This window comes from Lycium ferocissimum, chromosome 7 (genome assembly GCF_029784015.1).
Source record: "Lycium ferocissimum isolate CSIRO_LF1 chromosome 7, AGI_CSIRO_Lferr_CH_V1, whole genome shotgun sequence".
NCBI lineage: Eukaryota > Viridiplantae > Streptophyta > Magnoliopsida > Solanales > Solanaceae > Lycium > Lycium ferocissimum.
This window is the reverse complement of record NC_081348.1, coordinates 48609657-48633561: the sequence shown is the minus strand read 5'-3', so window position 1 is coordinate 48633561 and position 23905 is coordinate 48609657. Positions and strand designations below refer to the sequence as shown.

The 23905-nt window shown below is 35.3% G+C and overlaps 1 protein-coding gene across 1 annotated transcript; it reads right to left on the bottom strand.

Moving 5' to 3' along the window:
- Window positions 1-5575: 5575 nt before the first annotated feature.
- Window positions 5576-18279, bottom strand: LOC132065491 (protein TPLATE). The gene is made up of 8 exons (XM_059458908.1): window positions 17810-18279; window positions 14532-15424; window positions 13063-13659; window positions 12091-12452; window positions 11351-11654; window positions 9592-9714; window positions 6592-7038; window positions 5576-6274 (listed from the first exon to the last, which is right to left on the bottom strand). The coding sequence occupies exons 1-8, from the start codon at window positions 18048-18050 to the stop codon at window positions 5762-5764; spliced, it is 3480 nt and encodes a 1159-aa protein (XP_059314891.1). The 5' UTR covers window positions 18051-18279; the 3' UTR covers window positions 5576-5761.
- Window positions 18280-23905: the final 5626 nt, after the last annotated feature.

Here is a 23905-nt window from a genome sequence, read left to right as displayed (position 1 = left end):
GTAGTAGAGGTATGCCGGGGGCCTTGTCCCGGTAAAACAATTTAGTATTCAGATTCATGTTCAGAGGTTTCATAGACTAGTCAGTATGTCATGTTCAATATTCAGTCATGTTTAACCTTGTGGGCTACACAACCATGTTTCAGACTATTTTCTGCACTTATGTTTTAAACAGTATTTTCAGTATTATTATGATGTCACATGTTTTATTTAGACTATTCATGTTTTAACTTATATTCCACATCAGTACATGTCCCATGTTGATTCAACAAGCCATGTGGTTCGCTCAGTCACATGCAGTCAGACACCGAGTCTCGTGTTACATCTAGGCCTAGGTTCGGGGTGTGATAGAATTGATGACTTGTTCGATCAACTTTCAGGGTGCCCAGTGCTATTCCAAGATTGACCTCTGGTCAGGGTACCATCAGTTGAATGTTAAAGAAGTTGATATTCCGAAACAGCTTTCAGAACCCGCTATGGTCATTTTGAGTTCCTTGTTATGTCCTTTGGGTTGACGAATGCGCCAGCAGCTTTCATGGATCTCATGAACAGGGTTTTCAATCCCTATCTCGATTTATTTGTCATTATGTTTATTGACAATATCCTGGTATATTCCCGTAGTGAGACACTCTAGGATCGCAAGGTATATGCGAAATTTTCAAGGTGTGAATTTTGGCTGAAATCAATAGCGTCTCTAGGCCATGTCATTTCAGGTGAAGGCGTGAAGGTAGATTTTTAGAAAATCGAGGCAGTAAACAAATGGCCCAGACCCACCTCAAAGATCCGATATAAGAAGTTTTTTGGGTCTAGCGAGCTATTACAGGTGTTTCGTAGAAGGTTTTTCCTCTATCTCAGCTCCATTGACTAAATTAAGTCAGAAGAAAGTCAAGTTCCAATGGTCAGACACTTGTGAGTGAAATTTTGAAGAGGCAAGGCAAGGCTGACCTCTGCTCTAGTTTTGACACTACTAGATGGAATCGAAGGGTTCGTGGTGTATTGTGATTCTTCAGGAGTTGGTCTTCGGCATGTTTTAATGCAAAGATGGTAAGGTAGTAGCTTATGCATCCAGACAGCTTAAGAGTCACGAAAGGAATTATTCGACTCAAGACTTGGAGTTGGCAGCTATGGTTTTCGCACTAAAGATATGATGTTACTACTTATATGGTGTTCACATTGATATTTTCACGGATCACAAGAGCCTCCATTATATTTTCAGGAAAAGAGAACTGGATCTTAGGCATAGAAGATGGTTTGAATTGCTTAAGTATTACGACATGGATATCCTCTATCATCCAGGGAAGGCGAATGTTGTATCCGATGCTCCTAGTCAGCGTTCAGTGGGAAGTTTATCTCACGTTGAGGCTGACAAGAGAACTATGGTGAAGGAAGTCCATCTCTTAGCTAATCTTAGAGTTCTGACTTTTGGACTCTGAAGATGGTAGAGTTGTTGTTCAAAATAGGGTTGAATCCTCCTTAGTAGCCAAAGTAAAGGAGAAATATTTTAGTAATCCCTAGTTATTGCAGCTTAAAGAGGGGATTCACAAGCACAAGACGACAACTTTTGAACAAGGGGGAGATGACGGTACCTTGAGGTACTAAAATAGATTATGTGTTCCAGATGTACATGGACTTAGAGAGAGAATCATGTCAGAAGCCCACAATTCGAGGTACTTTATTCATCCAGGTTCCACAAAGATGTATTATGACCTCAAGGAGATTTATTGGTGGAACGACATGAAAAAAAACGTGGCAGACTTTATGGCTAAGTGTCCAAATTATCAATAAGTGAAAGCCGAACACTAGAGGCTTGGTGGGTTGGCTCAGAACATTGATATTCCCGTGTGGAAATGGGAAATGATAAATGTGAATTTCATAACAGGTTTACCTCATTCATTTTAGAAGCATATTCGATTTGGATGATCGTAGACCGACTCGCCAAGTCAGTGCACTTTTTGCCCGTGAAAAGCACCGACTCAGCGGAAGATTAAACCAAGTTATATATTCAGGAAATCGTTAGATTGCATGGGATCCCAGTGTCCATCATTTCAGATCGTGGTGCACAGTTCACAACAAATTTTTGGAAATCCTTTCACAAAAGACTAAGCACAAGGGTAAACCTCAGCATAACTTTTCATCCTCAGATAGATAGTCAGGCAGAGCGCACTATTTAGACACTTGAGGATATGTTGAGAGCATGTGTTCTGGATCTCAAAGGTAATTGGGATGATCACTTGCCTCTTATTGAATTTTTCTATAATAACAGCTATCACTATAGTATCAAGATGGCACCGTTCGAAGCTTTGTATGGGCGAAGGTATAGGTCGCTAATTGGTCGGTTTATAGTTGGTGAAGTAGAATTGTTGGGCCAAGATTTGGTCCATCAAGCCATGGAAAAAGTCAAGATGATTCAGAAGCTTTTGAAAACGGCTCAGAGTTGCCAAAAGTCCTATTCGGATGTACGGCGTAGAGACTTGGAATTTCAGGTTGATAATTGGGTATTTCTAAAAGTTTCACCTATGAAAGGCTTAGGAGATTTGGGAAGAAAGGGAAATTTAGTCCCCGATATATTGAGCCATACAGGAGCCTACGAAAGATCGGGCAAGAGGCTTATGAGTTAGAGTTGCCACAAGAGTTGGCTACCGTACACCCAGTGTTTCACGTATCTATGTTGAAGAAATTCATGGGGGCCCCGTCTCTTGTTGTCCCTACAAAGATCACAGGGGTTAAAGACAGCCTGTCATACGAAGAGATTCCTGTGGCTATTCTTGATCGTCAAGTTCGCAAGCTGAGAACTAAGGAAATTTCTATGGAGAAATCAGAAAGTTGAAGAGGCTACGTGGGAAGCTGAAAAGGATATGAATTCCAAGTACCAACCACATCTATTTGAAGAGCAAGCAGAAAATATTGAAGGTAACTAGCCTTTACATTCAGACCTCATGCTGTAATCTCCATGTTTCCCAGCATTCAGTCAGTTCAGTAGTCAGTTAATTTAGTATTTATTCATTCCAGTATTCATGTGTTCATGTCAGTTCAATGACTATGTGTTTCCATCAATCGTGTTTATGTTCTAGTTACCCTGTCATGCATGTTATGCGCATTATGATGCCATGTGAGGCTTTTGTTAATACTATAGTTAGTTGACAGGTGTTTGGGAAATGAAAAGGTAGCTTATTTACAAAGTAAACTCTGCCGAAATTTCTGTAGAGTTCCAGAGTTAGCCGTAGTTACAGCCAAGACAATCATTCGAGGACGAATGATCCCAAAGGGAAGATAATGTAACACTCTTTAAATCTGGGATTGGTGTGAATGTGTTAGATGGATACTAATTATCCATTTAAAGTCCCATCGTGGTGAGTTTGGGTGGAAATAGTTGTTTTGAAATCAAGACGAATAGTGAGGTGCATAAGATTTGATAGAATCGACTAAGTTTATGGTACGTCTATCTTCTAGCTTGTTTACGTGAAAATCTATTGGGAACTCGAGAAAACTTAAAACATGAAAGTTGTAGCCCTTCGAAATACATTTTCATCCGTATGTGGTGGAGCCCAAATGCAAATTTGTACAAAAGGTTATGTACGTTTTACTAAATAGTGTTCTGCTGACTTACGACAGAATTTATGGGCCGTGAATTTGGGCCGTAAAATCATAGTAGTTGATAGCTTAATTTTAAGTCTCTTTTCTTACCCTCAATTTAGAGTTTAAAGACTAATAACTGACATGTCGATCCTCACTATGAACTGATGCTTCTATATAGTTAGAATATGAACTGATGCTTCTATATAGTTAGAATATAATATAAGTAAATAAACTTATTTTACATTAATTGATGTTGTTTCCTTGTTTAACCGTTATTAGTACAAGTCAAATATTTTCCTAAATGATTTCTCTCTTGAAAATTGTGGTATTGAGGTAAACAGTGATAGTGGTGTCATTTTACAGAACTGTGGTCGCTTTTTCTTTTCTTCTTCGAAATGCAACAATAGAGTTAATAATTGATGTATCTAAGTGTACTTTGAGTGTATATTTTAAAAGGAATAATACATAAATATGCCCTCAAACTTGACCTCAGCTGGCAAGTACGCCCTCCAACTTTGGGTGTGCACAAGTAGGCACCTCAACTTATCTCCACCCTGTCAGTTGAACACTCCAACTTGCAAAATGATCATCTAGACACCTCCAAAATTTATGTATCACGTCAGCGTTTGTGTTTATGTGTTCAACTTTATACAAGTTTCGAGGTGCCTACTTGCGCACACTCAAAAGTTGAGGCATACTTGCAAATTGGCGAGTTTGAGGGCTTGTTTATGTATTGTGCCATTTTAAAATCGTTGTATAATCAATAAGTACAAACTCACTATACATTAATTATACACTATAGGCTCAATGCATAATGTGTATAAGTAATGCATATTCACTTTATACTCTGTGTATTTTTAATGTATATACAGTAAATGCACACTGTGTATGCATCGTAAGTTCAAGTAGCCTTCAATGGAGTGCTTGATGCTAAAAAGAACTGTTTTTTCTCGGTGAATAGTAAATCTGGTGTTGTAAAAAAAATTAGCAAAAATTATACGATATTTGTTTTTAAAAAACTGTACAATTTTTATATACATCATTGATATTTGTTATACATCAGGTATACACATGTTTCTCTCTTTTCGGCTAAGTTTAATCTATTTTAATTAAATATTTTTCTGGAATAATGAATGAATCGTGTGTTAGAAATTAATGGGATTGTTTGTTGCGACTTGGGAGATTGCTTAATAACATCACAAGTTCAGTGATTTAAGCTAATGACTGGCATAAGATTCCTTTCTTTCATTTAAATATTATATGGCTAAGTTTATGGCTAATAAACAATATCATTAGGCTGCTAGTTATGTTTTTTCCCCAATAAGTTTGTGCTACCTTGTCACTTTTTGCTACCTAGTCACTTTTTTTTCGGCCCCACCCTATCAGGAGGATCAATAATATTTTCATTTACCTTCTAGCGGGACTTGAACCCTCAACCACTAGAGCACACCTCACCTGTCACTCTAGTCACTTGATCCTACGTGGAACGGATTTTGCAAATAGTTTTCTTTTTTATGATGAAATGTCAAATATTTCTCTTTTTTGACATAAGCCGTGTAATAATTTGCAATAATATGACCCATTTGCTACTTGTGTATAGCTTATAGAAATCAATTTAATAATTGTCAAAACGGCCACGAGATAATAAAGAAAGAGCTTCGTCTATCAATAAAAAATGGATTGACAAAGCTCTCAGCATTGCTTTGATTTTCTCTTTTCCATCGACAAGTTCCAACACTTTTGTTCGAAATTTTCCGTTTGTACTGAAGCGGTTACACAAGCAAATCGCATTCCACAAGATTCTATGTCAGCTAGTTAGACATACTTCTTGTATTTATGCCAGAGATGTCGCCAGTGCTAGGTGCTTTGGCTCCACTATAGAGAAGGAGATTAATTATCAAAAAAAGAACTCGATAAAGGTTCATGTGAACAAGCAAAATATATAAAATAGCAATAGAATTTGCAGAGAGGGGAAAAGAGAGAAGATACAAAAAGAAGAAGATGGTACAAGGCGTGAGACGACCTTCTTAATTTACAGCCTCAGAATGCTTCAAAAAGGTACATAGAAATTACAAAACTGAGACAAGAAACAATTAGAATTACAAAAAACAAACTTGGAGCTCATCTCAACCAACTACCTCCTAAATCAACTATCAAACCAAAAGAAGTCCAAGAAAGTAAGGGAAAATCAATTTACTTTGGTGTTCCTATCTTTACAGAGCATATGCCATTCCTGAATTATAGCTGCTTGAAGTGCCCGATGCTCGGCTTCTTCGGCCGTCAACTTAAATAAAGTTGTTGGCCCCTTAGTTTTACCACCTTCAACGTTAATCATGTCCTCGTTCTTTTCGTCCTCGTCTTCCTCCTCTTCTCCATCTTCAGATTTTGGAGATTTTGGGCGAGGTCTTGCCGCCTTTAGTAACGCAATCCGTTCCATTGAAATCTTTAGCTTTTCAGCAGCAGTCACCTTCACTTCATCTTCAGGCATGTACTCAACACCACCATCAGTTAGGTCATCCAACCAACCCTGAAAATCTGAAGCAATCTCCTTGGTAATGGATTCATCTGATGCTCGGATCACAAATTTGCACATCATTGTGGTCGTCTCGTCACCAAGGTCCACATTTCTGCTCACTTCACTTGCACCAAAAACCATCATGCCCAAAAACCCTCCATACCAGGTTTTAGCAGCAAAACAGAGCTGTTCAATACCAAACAGCAATGAGATAAAGAGAGATGGAATATACTGAATTTGAACAAATAAAAATCCAAGTGGAAAACGAAGGTCAATAAAGGGACTAGACCAAATCCATAAGCCCTCGCCAATAGAATGACTAGACCAACCAAATGATATAAGAATCAGATAAGCTCAATAAAAGAAAGTACGACATTTAGTACATAGTTCATATGTAAAATGCCAAGTTCCTGAAAAACTTAAAGGAGGCTTCCAAATCGAACATAGTAAACACTTCCAAAGAAAATCAGAAGAAAAAAACCCTTGTAAAGGAAGTTACTGACCTCAAATCCAGCAACTGTCCGGATGATGTGTGAGCAAACACGGTGGAAAGGTTTGGAAGACAGAGATTTCAGGCCGCTCAAAAATGGAGACTCCCCATATTGCTGAGCAGCAGTAGCCATGAAACCACTTCCTTCATATGTATAAGTACCACTACACTCAACTATAGCAGGTAAACTAGGCCATAGACGAAAATATTCAACTGGTGAAATTTTGTGTGGCAAAAGAACCTCGGTCAGAGGAATTTTGTAAGGCTGACATCTCAAAATGACAGGTTCCCCTAATTCAGGTCTCAAGCTTTTCTTTTGTCTCATAACCTGTGGATCCTCTTCAGAGTCTTCATAATCAGCTGGGCCAGAACCATAGAAGGGATAGTAAAGTACTTGAACCCAAAGATCACAACGCTCAAAATGGGAAACGCCCACAGTTACACTGCTCAGTACTGGTTCCTGGATTCATGCAAGTCCAGTCAATTGTCAATCATGAATGAAGCAGAAAATATCAGCTTATAGAGTACGCAGAGATCGGTCCACGTGTGATGAGACATGGTGAAGATATTCTGTAAATAGCATTGTCATCTCTATAACCGTTTAATTGTTATATAATATGTTACACGCAATTCAATATAGTAGCAGAGCAGGTAGATGTCCTAGATTCATGTCCCAACACCACCAACCAATTTAATATTTCCATGTGGTTAACCCAAGAAAAAAACCAAGCCAACAAGGATCACACTCCAATAGTTTAATTTTTAATATAAGACGGTATGACTCGAAAGAATGACCTACTGCTCGCCCTGATACCTACTTAAAATCCAAACTATCAGAGATGGGATAATTAGGAAATATTAATTGTGAGCATAGAACACACTCCCTAATACGCAGGCCTGATTCTTTACCAAATAAGTAAATACGTAAAAACATGCTATTGGTTAGTAAAGATGGAGACTTAACTACAGGACTTCCACTTTTTCTTATCATATTGTATCATCTCATCTAAAATCTTAAACTACTAGAAAACATTAGTTGTATTCTAACACCACTGTTGCATAGAGCAGTTATCCTCCTCAATTTGATTCACAATCCAATCTAGGCACTTAATGTTGCCAAGAAAGAAGTCCCAATCAAGTCATCAAACATTAAGGATTAGACTAACATTTTGAGTTCCCCTGGTGCACCATAACTAAGTTTTTTTTTGCAGATAGGTCAGTGCAAATCACAAGGTCTATTAAAATACAAGAATCAAGAGTTTTTTCAATCAATTACACAAGACCCGAGAGTTCAAGAACTTCAAAATCATTATTATTAACACTTGTCCAGGGCTTTGGAGAGGGAAAACAAAAGACACCTGGGATAGTTTTCCATAATTTCTTGATAGCTTCTCCATCCTCCAATGACCCCAACTGATATAAGCTGTATTTATTGCGCATGTCACAGAAATTCTAGAAGTGTTCCAAATATCCCTCAACAAGCAGAAGAGGTGACGGGCATCTTCCTTGTCTGCGTTATTTTTTTAAATAACCATGGTGCGGGCCAGCTTGCGCACCTCGACTAATTCCACAGGGTACCTGCTACCTCCCACCAACACAGGTACCAGGTAACTCTACCTACTAAGGCTTGGACAGATGGGAAGAAATCACCTAGTGTCTTGCCTCCGATAGAATTTGAACCTGAGACCTCATAGTTCTCAACCCACTTCACTGACCACTCGGACACACCCTTCGATGTCTCCTTGTCTGCATTGAGCATTACAAATATAGCATCCGTAGAAATTAAAGAACTTTCTCTTAAATTTGACTAAAGTGAAGCAAGCCTTATGCAACACTACCCAACTAAGGCATGTGTAATTTCTCTTTGGTCTTTAGTGTGCCATACAGGTTGAATGCCTTTGCTTTCTCTGCCTCATATCAATCTGCACTCTCCCTGCATGTTCACAGTCACCTGCTCCAGCTTTCTCATTACAGCCTAACGACTTTCCAGCTGCCAGTCTTGGCATTTTCTCCTAGATAAGAAAAAGGGAGAAACTGCCAATACTGGAAGCTGGAAAGTTTCTCCTTAACATAACGTTCCAGCAATTACTGCTTCTACCTTGTGCAATAGTAGCCTCAGGATAAGAGAAATAGGAATCAGACTGGAAACACCAGTTTCGGTATATTGTGCCGAAACCAGTAAGTCATGCCAGAACCTTAGCAGGTATTTCTTGAAGTCTCCGATAGCTTGTTTATGTGCTTCCAGGGTCCCACCCATACGGGAAGGGCACCGCCCTAGTGCACTGCCGATTTTGACCCCATTAGCATTTAACACCTCCCTTCAATAGGCCTCAATGTTACTGTTTTTTTTTTCTTTGATGCAAAGGTAGAGAGGTCTCAACGTTACTGTCGTATTACCATGGCCACATCATCAATAGCTTTTATTATGCAGTTGCAGTCTTTTACTTTTTACTTCTTTATTATGCCTTTTGCTTTTTCTATTGTTTCCAAAGGTGCTTTTTTCCTTTTGCATTTTTTTTTTTTTTTGGGAAAATGGTAACTGAAACAAGTTATTTTTAACATATGGATAAGTAAGTTTTTCTTTGATAACCAAGAAACCCACAAGGGCCAGTGGCGTACAGTTGGAGAAATCACCACTTGACACAGTAATAATATAAATCATTCAGTAGTAGTTTGCAGTATCTTGACGCAGTGTTGATGAAATGTGTTAATAAATCTACAATTTCACTTAGCTACTTCGGTACTTCCATAATCCTAATCGCTAATATTGCCAATGTCAGATCTACGAAAAAACTGTACTAGTTTGATAGTAACCATAGCCATGACACATTTTGAGACAAAAGTCAGAGGAGAAGAAGCATCTAGAAGGGAGACAAAAACAATAATAAAATGTTCAATGAACAAAGTAGTTATGCCTTCTGTTAGCAGGAGAATCATATCCATGAGGGAGGACAAAAATGGTTTTCAGAGAAAAATAGATAAATAAGCATGACTGTTTCAAATAAGGTTTAACCTGCGAATTAAGATTGCGCAGCTGGCGTACTGCTTGAGGAGATCCATCCATGAAATACAATCCACCAGAAAGTCCAACTCGCAAATCCACCCGATTAAGTTCTATCTCAGTCAAATTCAAAACCTGCAAACATTACGATTGTTAATATGATGAAAACCTTAACATTCGCGCAAAGGTGTAATTAACTGCATTTTTTGCTGGATGCTGCCTCTTAGATTTCCAAAAATTACTAAATAAATATTGATCACCAGAGCAACAATTCCATACAAACAATGCAACTCATATTTCATCGAAATATATTATTAGCACATAAACATGTTTCCCCCATGGCCCACTACAATTATGGACTATTTGATGGACCATAAAGGACCCCAAAATTATTGATCCAATTAATAATAGGTGCAGCTAGCGTCTGTTGCTCTAAATTGTGTTATCTGCAGCTCTACTCTTCTTTTTATTGTCCTCCACCTCCCTTGCATTTCAGAGCAAGGCACGCTAAAGAACATGAATGCAGAGTTGGGACATTACACTTTTTTTGCATGATTATTTAGTAGTTCTCTCCTATTTGTAATTACACATGAAAAAAGTGTAATGGGATATTATAAATGAGATACAGCAAGGTCTAAGTCAACGGGTAGGGTTACATAGAATTATCCAAAGACATCATACAGACTTCTTTAATAAAACCATTAGCTAATTGTAAAAATATTAATAGAGAAAACAAATCTTTGCAAATTATTGAGGGTTTTTGCTCAAATATATCTAATGTAGAGATGGCAATGGGGTGGGGTGGGATGCAGAGCGAGGCAGGTTAAAGTTTATGCAGGGCCTGGCAGGGAGCTCTCATGCCGGGGTAGTGGGTTTCAATTTTTGAAATTTAATGCAGGGAGGGGAGCGGTGGGTTCCTGATCAAACTTTTCTTCCCGTGGTTGCTGATCGAACTGAAGATCAAATGGATGTGGAACAAATCCACCTACGTCCAGGTTTGAGTTCAATGCTTATTCATTTGGTCTACCATGTTTTTGTCTAAACTTAGAGTAGCTAGGAACTGAGGCAACAAGTACCAATTGCATTCATAAAACTTGTATTTCGTCGAACTGAAGCAAGAAAAGACAACAACTGCGCCTCAGACCCAAACAAGTTGGGGTCAGCTATATGAATCCTCGTTTCTTTCATTTAAGCTCCCATATCATATCATCATCATAATAAAGATATGTCCTTTAAAATTCTTCTTATCAAAAAAACGATAAATTCATTTTAGAAGTTGTTTGACTAAAAAAGGCAGATATAACTTAATAAAATAATTCATGTTCATTGTTGCACTTTGCACAGTCTGAAGCACAATAGCTGAACTCTTATTTTCCAGTCTGAATGTATGTAAGAAAATACTTCCACATTCCTAAAGCTCTGCAGCATAATTTAAATTTTTCCATTTAATATAGTAGGATTTGCCTTTACCACCACATAACACATCCCACCTTCCCTGCCAGCCAAAGATCCAAACTCTTCTTTAACATTTCAGTAAGAATGTAAGCGAGAAACTGTCCCTCCATCCCGAAATATCTCAGCACGATTTAATTTGTTATCACAAATAGTAGTACCTGCATTCTACTATCTACCACCAGGGCGCAAATCATAATTGTCCCACCAGTTGCTATGATGCCATATTGGCAAGAGACCTTTTGCGCATGATTACAAATATGCAGTGCACAGAGGAAACAAATCAATGATAACAACAAAGAGAAGCACAGATGTTGACCTTTAAGTGCAGAGTAATCCTTCCATCACTTGGATCAGTCAAATGATATGCTTCAACATAGCAAGGATCACTGCTGCCAGTCAAAGTATATGTGCTAGGAGGAACCTTGAGTAAAGTGGAATCTACTCGTTTAGCCAGCAATAGAGCTAGCTCACTAGGATCAGGCCTCCAAAGCTCTAAAATAGCCTTGTGAACCAGTCCTTCCAGCTTTCGGTCCTGAGCGGCAGATGCTTCATAAAACTGAACTGTTAACTTGTGATGGCTAAATGGATAATCTCCTCTTGCTTCACCAACCCCAGCCCACCTTTGGAGAAGATAAAATAAAACAGAAGTATCATCCAACAAATGTTTGACAATTTTGCTAATCAAGTTTAAACTTTCAGATAAAGTATATCCTACAACCAACTAAACCCCCTCACATTGTCTTACACAGATCCCCCTGGAGCAAAGAGGATACTTACTCCAGAAGCTTAATTGTTTAACTAGGAATAAACTATATATAATCCTTTCATTTTGTATTAACTCTCTCATTATCTCATAGAAGCTTTTTTTTCCTTTTAATTTTTTCAAAACGGATGAGGGAGTTTGAATAGCAATCTAGAAGCTAAATCATTTTTGAGGAGTTTGAGTTTCAATAGTTTTCCCTACATTTCAGGCATTTTACAGGGTAATCAGCTATGGGCATCATCTGATCTAGACTACTATTATCATTTGAGAGGAAAGAATAACATCCTACTCACTTGCTTTCCGAGTGGTTGGTGACATATTTGATTCTCTGCAGTATTAACCGACACTGATGTTTGTTCACTGAGTCAGCTAATGCATTGGTCTTGAATTCTTCAAGTTCTTTTATTAGCAATTGCCCTGCCCTGGCATTACGTGATCCCAACCTCTGAGCACACAGAAGAACTGCTTGAACATCTTGAAGGCGATTTGTGGTGTTGGCAGACGAATCTAAGTTGAAGAGAACTTTGTGTATATTTGATATAATTATATTCAGGGGATCTTCTGGATCATCAGCCAGAAGTGGATCCAAACCTTCTAGATCAATATGCTCTGAGATAGCCCAAATAAGCCGAGTACATATTCTAGGTGTGTTCACCTGCAAGATGCAAGTTCCAGACAAAACTTTAAGACACAATATGTCACCTGGTTAGCAAAGCGGTACAAAAGGTTTCAACATCAAAAAGGGTGAGCTTGATGCAGAACAGAAATAATAAATAAAACACAAATGTAGAAGAAAAGCACCACGAATAACTTAAGGTTATATATGGCTTTATCTTCTCCTCTTTCCTTCAGTTCAGTTTTATGTAGGAGGAAGGGGGATATACTCGGAGAAGGTATAGAGTTTCTTTAGTTGATGAACAAACTCTAGTGCAGCTCAATTTCATCTTAGCACAGGAGAAAAGCTTTAAAAAAAAAAAAAAAAAAGCTACAGTAACCCAGAACCATTTTATATAATGAAAACTTCGTGTTGGTTTAAGGAGGCCGATATAGTAAGGTAGGCTCAACAAGACAAGAACATATATAAAGACTTACTCAATATGTGTAAACACAACATAATCCTTAGGCAACTTGAGTAACTTTGGCTATATTGGCAATATAAAACAAGGCAATTAAAGTTAAAACGTACAATTCTGGGGGCTAGAACAAGCTCAAAGGACAAAATGCATCTTACATATGTCATTAAGTAACTATAAAGCTCAACAAACCTCGCGTAGATCTCTGACAAGCTCCCTTTGCAAATTCTGCAACCGCGTTTCATTCAGAATCTGGTCCTGAGAAGCCCCATCTTTGACTCTTTTCACACCTCCTCTTGTATCATAAATGTGACAAAGCCTGACAAGCAACTTCAAATAGCAGTCAATAGCATATGTTCGACCTTCACAATCCCATTTCACACATGGTCTACAAACTTCCACCACTTCCAAAGCTGGTTCTGTCCAATTTAATGCACCATAACCAGTTCCATATGCTAAAGCTCCAATAACTCTGCTTTCCATTCCTGAATTCTTTTGTTCAGGAAGTGGTAGTGATAACTGAAAGCAGCTCTCCACCAGCATTGCAACTAGTTCTTCTCTAAACAAGCTTTTACTTGTTACACTATGGAGGTCCTCTTTTATTCTTGCATCCTCAAAAAGTGAAGCAATATCTGTTCCTGGAACAGGTTTTTGCCCTCTTCTAACACTCTCTTTTGCAAAAAGATCAACACACAGAGCGGTCCGACAGATGCATGCTAAAGCATGCATACGATCTGACTCTGCTCTCAGGTTTCTCACCATAAGAAGCAACTTTTTGAATAAAGAAACCTGCATAAAGTAAATGTATTAATCAAGTATTTTCTAGACAATGACTGAATGAATAATTGAAAAGGTCATCATAAAAGTATATCAATTCTTCTTCATGGTCGGATCAGAATAATTCTTAACCAAATGCACAATTGTATCACCAAAAGATCCAACTCCGAAACACCAAGATCACAGAGGTGATGAAAAATGGAAACTGAATCCAAACATGCCCAACCGACTAGAACATCAAGGGCGAAACTAAAGTTTCTCTTTTTTTCTTCTCTTTAAACCTACCAGTAAGTAACAAGCAAAAATGATCTCTAAGCCATCTGCAGTGAGTTCAGAAAATGCACAAGAATGAAGGTGAAGTATACTAACCTAAGGATAAATAAAAAAGAAGGAAGCAAAGCAAATGAATAGGAGATCTCTACCCACAGGATCGAAATGAAACCTTTTGCATGCAATCAAATCAAATTGAAAAGTAAAATTCTCAAGAAGGAAACTTCAAAAACAAGAGCATAATATATTCTGAACAGAAATATACACCTGCTAGATTACTGAACAACTTGCAGCAAACATTAGCACAATGCAGAAATGAGGCATGGGAAGTGATTATAGTAGCATACATCAGGAAATCCAGTTATACTAAGTCAATGATTAATGTTATACTTTTTCTTTTAGATAAATAATTAATGTAATACATGAATGTGTCATGATTTCAATAACTGCTACTGAACAGTAAAATGATGTAAACAGAATCTACAATCTTTCAGATATTATCATCACAAAGGGTCATAGAAATCACAAGGTCTATAATTGCCATTGTTAATAAGCCAAATCAGTAATTTCCATTTGCCTTCAAAAGAAAACAAGAAGGGCACGGATTCACCAACCTGCATACTGAGATCAAGAAGATGCAAATTGGTTACAACAGCTCTAACGATACTCTCCCTTGCAGAAGAAAACTCTTGTCTATCCCAAAGAGTGAGAATTGCAATCATGGATGTGGATGCCCACTCGGGTTTCCCTCCAGGAACATCGGCCAAGTATAACATGTTAATCCCCACCTCAAATATCAACGACGGATCCAACGACGAAGCCAGAAAAGGTGCCAAATGTGAAACAACATCAGATACACCAACAAACTTCTCCCCATTCACAACGTCTAACGAACTACTTGCATTCCCACCACTCTTGGAAGACCTTGATAGCTTCTTGATCACCTCTATCGAACCCGAAGCTACCGCCTTCACAGCATACACGAGCGGACAAACCGTCGCCCTAAAATTCTCTATCGGTAAAACCAACGACCGCGCCATCAACGCGTTCCTCCTCCTCCAAACAAAATCCACCATAGACGAAACCCAATTAGACCTAATCGCAACGGAATTCTCACTATCCACAAGCTTATCACCGGCCAGACGACTCATCCTTTTCGATTCAAACTCCTGAAACAACCTCCCAACACTCTCAAATGCGACTTTCGCAACGGCATCAGATTTATCAATCATATTTCTCCCTATCCTATTCCACCAATTACAAACCCTATCCAACAAATTCACATTATTCTCACACAATGTTACCAAATCATCACGTGCCAGTACACAACCAAGTGTTTCAGTAATAGCAAAACGTAAATTATCACTATGCGAATCAAAACAGCTATCGATCTGTTTACTACAATCCGTTATAAGTTTACCGAGACGGTAAGAAGGAATAGCAGCAAGTATAGATACAGCAGCAGCGGTGACATCAGGGTCAGGGAAATCGAAATCGTTGCGAATACCTGTACATACGGTTTCCCATAAAAATAATTTAAAAATAATAAGTTAAAAGCAGTCATAGAACTCAAGAAAACCAATCGATTAGGAAAATAAAGGAACGAAAAGCAGAAAACAACGCTCCACTCATAAAACATGCTTTCAGAACAAAATAAAACTCCATCTGTCCCAATTTATGTGATACTTTCCGAGATTCAAACTACATGAACTTTGACCAACATCCTAAGATGTAATTTTTCACCAAATTGATGCGAAAAAAAGTTGCAACTTATAGTACTTTTCATGCAGTTTTCAAATATATAAATTTGAAAGTTAAAATATTAAGTTAATCTAATCCAATATAGCTTCAAAGTTTAGTCAAATCGACTCTCGAAAAGCAAAAGTATCACATAAATTGGGAGGAGTATAGATACAGCAGCAGCGGTGACGTCAGGGTCAGGGAAACTGAGATCGTTACGAATACCTGTACATTATGGTTTCCCAAAGTCAGCGGTGAGGCACGTGGATCGAATTAGGTCAAAAGTATTCAACATACATATATAAGGAAAATGATTTTGAAGTAACAGAGAAGAGAAAGATAAATAAGAACGACTCTCAACTTCTACATATGTATCTAACAGCTTGTTTGGATGGATGTTACTTCTTGTATTGTATCGTGTTGTTAGTTTAAATATAGTGTTTTGTTTGTTACTTAAATTTTATTGCATCGTATCGTTAAATCCCTCGTTACGTAACGATGAAAAGTCCCATTTTATGTAACAACCAATTTGGTGTTATCGCGTCGTTACCTTATTTATTTTTTCTCATTTTGTCTTTACTTCTTATCTAATAATCATATTTTATCCTTTTTATGATGGTTCTACACTGTATCCTACTTTTCTTGTAGGTTTATCCTTCAAATTGTTGATGTCTAACATTATGTAATGACGTGAAACGATATGATCTATCAAAACGTATTATTCATCAAAACAATACAAAGACAATACAATTCAACACAATACGATTTAATACAATACATTATGAAACAAGCCATCCAAACAAAGTGTAAAACAGAATACTTGATAGTGTCAATATGACTGATTAGTATGAATGACTTCTCGGTCTGTAAATACATGTACATACGGTTTCCCATAGGTCAGCGGTGAGACATGTGGATCGAATTAGGTCAACATACATATATATAAAGAAAATGATTTTGAAGTAACAGAGAAGAGAAAGATAAACAAGAACGACTCTCAACTTCTACACAGGGGCGAAAATTAAACTTATATATAATGGTTCAATGGTTTAGGGAATTCAAAATTCACCTTGAGGTTCCAAGTTCAAACCTCAGGTACTACATTTTTATTTTTCGAACACCCTCAGTGAAAATCCTAGATCCACCACTGCTTCTACATATGTATCTAAAACAGAATACTAGATAATAGTGTCAATATGACTGATTATTAGTATGAATAGTTATCGATCTGTGAATAATATATGTACGTACGGTTTCCCATAGGTCAGTGGTGAGGCGCGTGGATCGAATTATGTCAAAAGTATTCAACATACATATATAAAGAAAATGATTTGAAGTAACAGAGAAGTTCAGACATGACCAACAACAAGTCTATTTAATTTTCTAAATACTGACTTTAGAATGCGTTAAATTCGACCTAACATCAAAAATTAACACTAATTCATAGCTCAATTGCAAGCAAAGTTTAAACTCCAATTCCTAAATCTCATACAAAGATCATAACAAGTCTATTTCGATGAAGAAAAAAAAGTAATGTTTTAACGAATATTGACTTAAAAATGCGGCACAAACACCGAGTAATACGGATCACAGTAATCATATAATTGAAAATCGCGCAGATTTTAGTGACTTTAGAATGCTTTAAATTCGACCTAACATCAATACGAATTGCAGCAACTCCAAATACATAAAAAAAAATCAATACTAATTCATAGCTCAATTGGAAGGAAAGTTTAAGCTTGATTCAGCAAATTCATAACAAGTCTCTAAATATTGACGGTTCCTAAATCTCATACAAAATCATAACAACTCTATTTCGAATTTTCGATGACGAAAAAAAAAAAGTAATGTTTTAACGAATATTGACTTAAAAATGCGGCACAAACACGGATCATACAATTGAAAATCGCGCAGATTTTAGTGACTTTAGAATGCGTTAAATTCGACCTAACATCAATACGAATTGCAGCGACTCCAAATACATAAAAAAATTAACACTGATTCATAGCTCAATTGCAAGCAAAGTTTAAGCTCCGATTCCTAAATCTCATACAAAATCATAACAAGTCCATTTCGATGAAGAAAAAAAGTAATATTTTAACGAATATTAACTTCAAAATGCGGCACAAATCGCGCAGATTTTAGTGAATACCTGTACATACGGTTTCCCATAAATCAGCTGTGAGACGCGTAGATCGAATTAGGTCAAATGCGAGTTTTTTAGAAATTGCGGAAGCTGGTGATGCGACGATCTCTTCAACGGCGGATTTAGCGAGAACGGAAATATCGCGACCTGCAGCGGATTGTTGGAGTGCTTGAAGAAGTGCGCCTGATTGACGGAGTGCGTCATTTGAACGGAGATCTGCTTGGATCTGAGCGAATAGTATGTCCATTTGTAGAAAATATAGGGACTATTTTTGCAAAACAAGTGAGATTTGTAATGTTTTGCTGCTCTGAAGCAAATTATTAGTAGCTGGTTGTTGCTTCGGAGCTCTTTGATGGTGGAAAGCTACTCAACTGTGAGTTGCCATTGATAGTTTTTTTAGCCTTTTTTTTTCTCTGTCTTTCTGTTTGTTGATAACGGAGGGAAGTCACCGGCGGGCTGGTGGATCGTTTTATATAAGGATTACTTTTCAAAAATAGTCTCAATTTGACGCCAAATGTGTTTTTGACCATGATGTTCTGGCAAGTTCAATTTATCAACTTTGGCCCCCAAAAGAATGTTTTAGATAATTAAACACATAATTTTTTTTAATTAAACACATAATCTTTAGTAGTATTTACTTCGAATAAGTCAGCTGTGAGTTGCAATAGGCAGTTTTTTCTATTCGTTTTGTGGATTAAGTTATTCCGGCATTATAATTTTGGAATTATGATTTTTGAATTAATACCAAGTTTAATGAGATAAGTGGTGTGTTTTATGATTAGATTTGAGATTAATTTTATACTCATTTGTCAAAAGGTTCTATAAATTTATCACGAACAGAGGCTACTCAACTGTGAGTTGCTATAGGTAGTTTTTTTTATGTCTGGTAAGGATGATTGGTATTCACATTAAGTTATTCCGGAATAATTCTAAGATTTTATGCTTGTACTAATATCAAGTTTGATGAGATAAGCGGGATATTTCATGATTAAGTTTGAGATTAATTTTAATCAAAACAGAGTATAAAATTAATCTCATATAAATTTATACCTTCTAGTATATAATTTAAAATTAACCTCAAATTTAATTCTGGAATATCACACCTTATTCCGATATCAAACCACCCCTAAATGATTCCAATCTTTATCAAAAAGTATGTCCATTTGTAGAAGTGAGCGAAACAGTAACTGTGAGTTACCATAGGTGTAGTTTCTGTATCTGTGAAATGATTCGAAATTTTTTGCTTTTTTGTTTGTTGATCACAGAGGGAAGTTTCCGGTGGATCGTTTTAACAGAACCTTTATCTAAGGACTATTTTTGCAAAAATAGTCCCCTATTTGACACCAAAAATGGTTTATACAGTTCAAATTCGTCAATTTTGGTCCCTAGAGAAAAACTCTTTTAGCTAATTAAACACCTTATATTTAGTATTTATTTGGACATGTAAATTAATCTTACATGACGCTGAACCGGTTTGTTTTGAACCAATTACAAAGATGTATAAATATTTTGAAATTTAGTTGGTGATGCTTTGGAATGTAGTGTTCAAATATACGCCAACTATGAATTATTTTATGTCACTCGTCATAGTTTGGCATTTATGTCATCAATCAAAAATTCATTTATGCTATCGCCATTACAAAATCGCTATTTATTCCATCGTTTGGCTCGTTTAATTAATTTGGGATTAAAAATTGGGTTGTTAATTAAACAACGTGGACTACTAATTAGAGACCATATGTCATATATGGTATTGTAAAACCGACGTTAATGAAAAATGACATGAATGAACCATTTAAAAAGACAAAAGATGCCATCTATTAATGATTAAATGTACAAATTTCCGATGGGTCGGATATTTCTAATTACATTTTTTTGCAGGATTAAAATTTGGGTTGGTTAATTAAACAACGTGGACATCTTTTAAAAAAATTGGAGGTCACATGTTATATACGATACTCATGCCTTATAAATTGTAAAGATGCGGTTAATGAAAAATGGCATGAATGCATCATTTTGGTAAGGACGATAAAGTCATAAATGAGCCATTTTGTAATTCCTTCACAAAAGTTACGCCGATACTTTAATGGCAAACTTTTAAATGATCCAAATAAACTTTGAATGAATTATCAAAGTTACGCGTAAATGCTAAGTATTATAAGGCATAAGTATGCCGGCCCCGTGATAACTTCGTTCGATGGCATATTAAATTTAAACTTTTGCGAGAAAATTTTGATAACCCTAACAATCTAAATTGATTTCAAATAATTTAAAGATAACTGCATTAGCAACTTCAAATTAATTAACTAAAAGATCCATAATTATGAATAGCAAGGCACCTTGTCTCATGCCCATGAATTTCCGATTTATAGTTTATTGGATGACCATAATTATTGAAGTTCTTCCAATCAAAAGAGTAGTTCTTAAGAAGTCGATTCAAAATGATGAAGAAAAATGCACATATATATTATCTAATGGAAAAAGTATGTTAAAAGAATTTGTTTCTTTAATGACTCGTAGATGTTATACATTTTTTAATAGAAATTCATATTAGTTTTTTAGATGATAATTATGCTCAAAGATGGTAAACTTTATATGCAAAAGAATATGTTTCTTTAATCACTCGTAAATGTTACACACTTTTTAATAGAAATTCATATTAGTTTTATAGATGATAATTATGCTCAACGATGGTAAACTCTATATGCAAATGCAGATTTATGTTGATACGAGGAAGATAAGTATCATAATTATTATTGTTGATACCAATAGCACCTACTTCTTACTTAGTATGTTGACTCTGTATATATTCCTAAAATTATTAACATTGTAGCTCATAATTCAGCGACATTCTCTACTTCTTTAATGTGAAAAAAGTATGTTGAGAAACTTTATTTTCACATTGACTCGTAAATAATGTTATACACTCCTTCCGAGTATCACAAAGTAACATATATTTTCAATTAAAAATGTGGTCAAAGGATTCTCGCGCTTAAACACAAATAAAAAAATAAAAAATAATAATAATAAAAAAAAAACCTCACCAAAGAAAAAAGAAATTGAAAAACCTTTTATTTAGTATGTTGACTTTGTATATATTTCTAAATAAAACTATTAATATTGTAGCTCACAACTTGCCTCTGTTTTGATGGTCGTTATCCAAGGTTTCATAATAATAGGAAAATATCATACGCTACCTACTTAAGATTCTTTATTATAAAATATAACAGATCTTCATTTTTCATAATTATTTTTAAAAAATTAATTTTTATTATTTAAAAAAATGAAAAAAAATATTTTTTTTTCGCTCAAGGCTTGAGAAATTCAGTCAAATCTTGTGTATAAAAACTGTATGGAAAATGTATGTGAGCAAAATTTTTAATAGAGTTTTCATACACAAATTTTGAGCGAACTTTTTAAGCCTTGAGCGAGATATACACATTTCATACACAAAATTTTGGACAACCTTTTAAGCATTAAATATGTATGAAAGTTGTATACAATGTTATTGTAGTTGTATCGATTTTCCAGAAACCTAACATGAACTTTATACACAAAAAATGTGATCGAAATTCAAAGCCTTAAGCGAGTTATACATATTTCATACCATTTTTATACACAAAATTTTGAGCGAAATTGTTAAGCCTTAAACCATTTATACAGATTTCATACATAAAATTCTGAGTAAACTTTTTAATCTTTGAACGGGATATACTTATTTCATACACAAAAAATTGAGCTATTTTTTTAAGCCTTGAGGGAAAAGAATTTTTTTTTTTTTTTTTTTTTAAAAAAAACTTGAGCTAGAATTTTTGTAAGAAATCTATTGCTATGTTTTGTAAACTGAAGAGTTTCGTTATATTTTGTAAATACTTTTCTTATTATGTACATATAGGTCAATCACCCCTTCATAATGTACAATATAGTATTGTATTGTATTGTATTGTATTGTATTGTATTAGTGAATACAATGTTTGGATGGACCGTATCGTTTGTTGTGGTTTAATAACATTTTTCTTATTTGGTTTGACTGTATAATAACATGCAAGTTTACTAAAACATCCTTAACACTTAATTACAAACTAGTGTGTATATATATATTACTTTACTAATATATTGAAGAGAGAACAAAGGGCTTTTCGTCGTCCTCCTAGACCTATTTTTGGAATTTCTTAAAACTTTAGTTTTCTTGGGAAGAGTGTCACTCTCAGTTCAGCTAATAAGCCCTTTTGAATAGTTACTAAAAGTTAACATCCTTTTTAAGCTCTGCATATCACAGTAACGGAGTGACACGTGTTGTACCAATTTAAGATTTTGTATTGTTCTCTTTTATGTTGCCCCTATTACTCCTTCCATATCAAAATAAATGTCGCTTTAGCTTATTTCACGCTCATTAAAAAAAAAAGTACTCCATAAGGTATAATTTATTAAATTATCCTATTTATTAAATTAATTATATGTTTCTTGAGAATTGGACACTATTAAGAAGTAGTTCATTAATATAAAGTATAGTTGGAAACAATTACTTCTTTTTTTCTTGAATTCCTAAAGCAACAATTATTTTGGGACAATTTATTTTTTTCTACAACTACACTTATTTTGGGATGGAGGGGGTACTTCAATTGTCATCACACAATTAGGTAAATGAGGAAAACTTTAAGATATTTTGCAAAGGTAGCCTCGAAGCCAAAAATGTTTTTTCTCTTCAAAAAGTGCTTATTTTTAAAAAGTGAGGTGTTTAGCCAAGCTTTTAAAAGAAAATAAGTGTATTTGGAGGAGTAGCAAAAACTGTTTTTCAGATTTTAAAAAAATAATTTTTCTCTAAGAGTACTTTTTCATAAGAAAATACACTTACAAATACTTTTTAAAACCTTGGTCAAACACTAATTGTTGCTCAAAAATGCTTTTCAAATTGATTAGTCAAACACAAATCGTTTCTCATTAAAAGTACTTTTTAAAAAGCACTTTTGAAAAAGAAAAAAAAACTTTGAACATATAATGGTTCATGCAGAAGTTTCTATTTGAAGGGAAGAACTCTCTCTGGCTCAAATTGGGTCAGTTGCACAAGTTGGACGAATAAAACTTATCCTTCCAATATTTGGATATATAGTTTATATAATTGATTATCATAAATTAATTCAAAAGCTTACTAGATACCTTTTGAGAAACTATTAGAAGTGCCATATTTTATGATAACTTTTACTTTATTCGCAATCATCGTGATAATATAAGAGCCAAATATTTTTTAAATACAAAAGATAATAATTTAAAACTTTATATGACATTGTTTTCTTTTTAGTTAGTCCAGGAAAGAATAATATCTTTTCATATTTAGTAATAATTTAACTTCAAACTTCCCATTTTATACTTAATGAAATAATTTATAGTCGCACAAATTTTTATGGCTTATTTTAGCCTATAAATTTCAAAAATGTTTTTTTAAAAAAACTAATTTTGTGCTCGACCAAACATCTTCACATGAATTAGAACGGAAGGAATACATATTAATACAAAGTTTGACTTACGTTGAATGCATAATTTCGCATGATACAATGTATTATAAAAACATGCTATTACATTTTTATCCACAAAATGTACAATATTGTGGCATTAAAAAGAGTTTCAATTCTAGCAAAACGTATTAAGAAAAACTATTTGTAGAAGTTACAGTAAATATTACTACTGCTATAATATTTCATTAGATAGGTTCACTTTTTTAAGTTAACGAGTGAAATTGTTAGCTCTTTAGTTTTCTTGGAGTTCTCCTCATTATATCTTTTTATGGTTTCATCTCTAAAAAGAAGCCTCTACCACTAAAATGATCGAACCACCTTCGTTCATGACTTTTCTAAGTGCCCTGCTGTTTCACCTTTTTTTCTCCATACTGGATTGTGCAAATGTGTGTCCACTCATGACAAAGATATTATGTTACTGCTATAATATAATATTGGTCATTATGTTTTTTGACATTTAGGTATAAATAAATCTAAAGTTTAGACGACATCCAATGGAAAAAAGGATAAAACATAATTATAAATTTAACTTTTAATGTTAGTTTCAAATACTACTAGAGTGTGTGCGCACACACACTAAGATAAAGGA

Excerpts from the sequence above, each read along its gene's own strand:
- LOC132065491 (XM_059458908.1), bottom strand. The coding sequence starts at position 18,050 with ATGGACATACTATTCGCTCAGATCCAAGCAGATCTCCGTTCAAATGAC. Across the intron at positions 15,425-17,809 it reads ATGGGAAACCGTATGTACAG|GTATTCGCAACGATTTCGAT; the intron begins GTATTCACTAAA and ends CCGTATGTACAG. Across the intron at positions 9,715-11,350 it reads GGATTACTCTGCACTTAAAG|GTTTTGAATTTGACTGAGAT; the intron begins GTCAACATCTGT and ends TAATGTTTGCAG.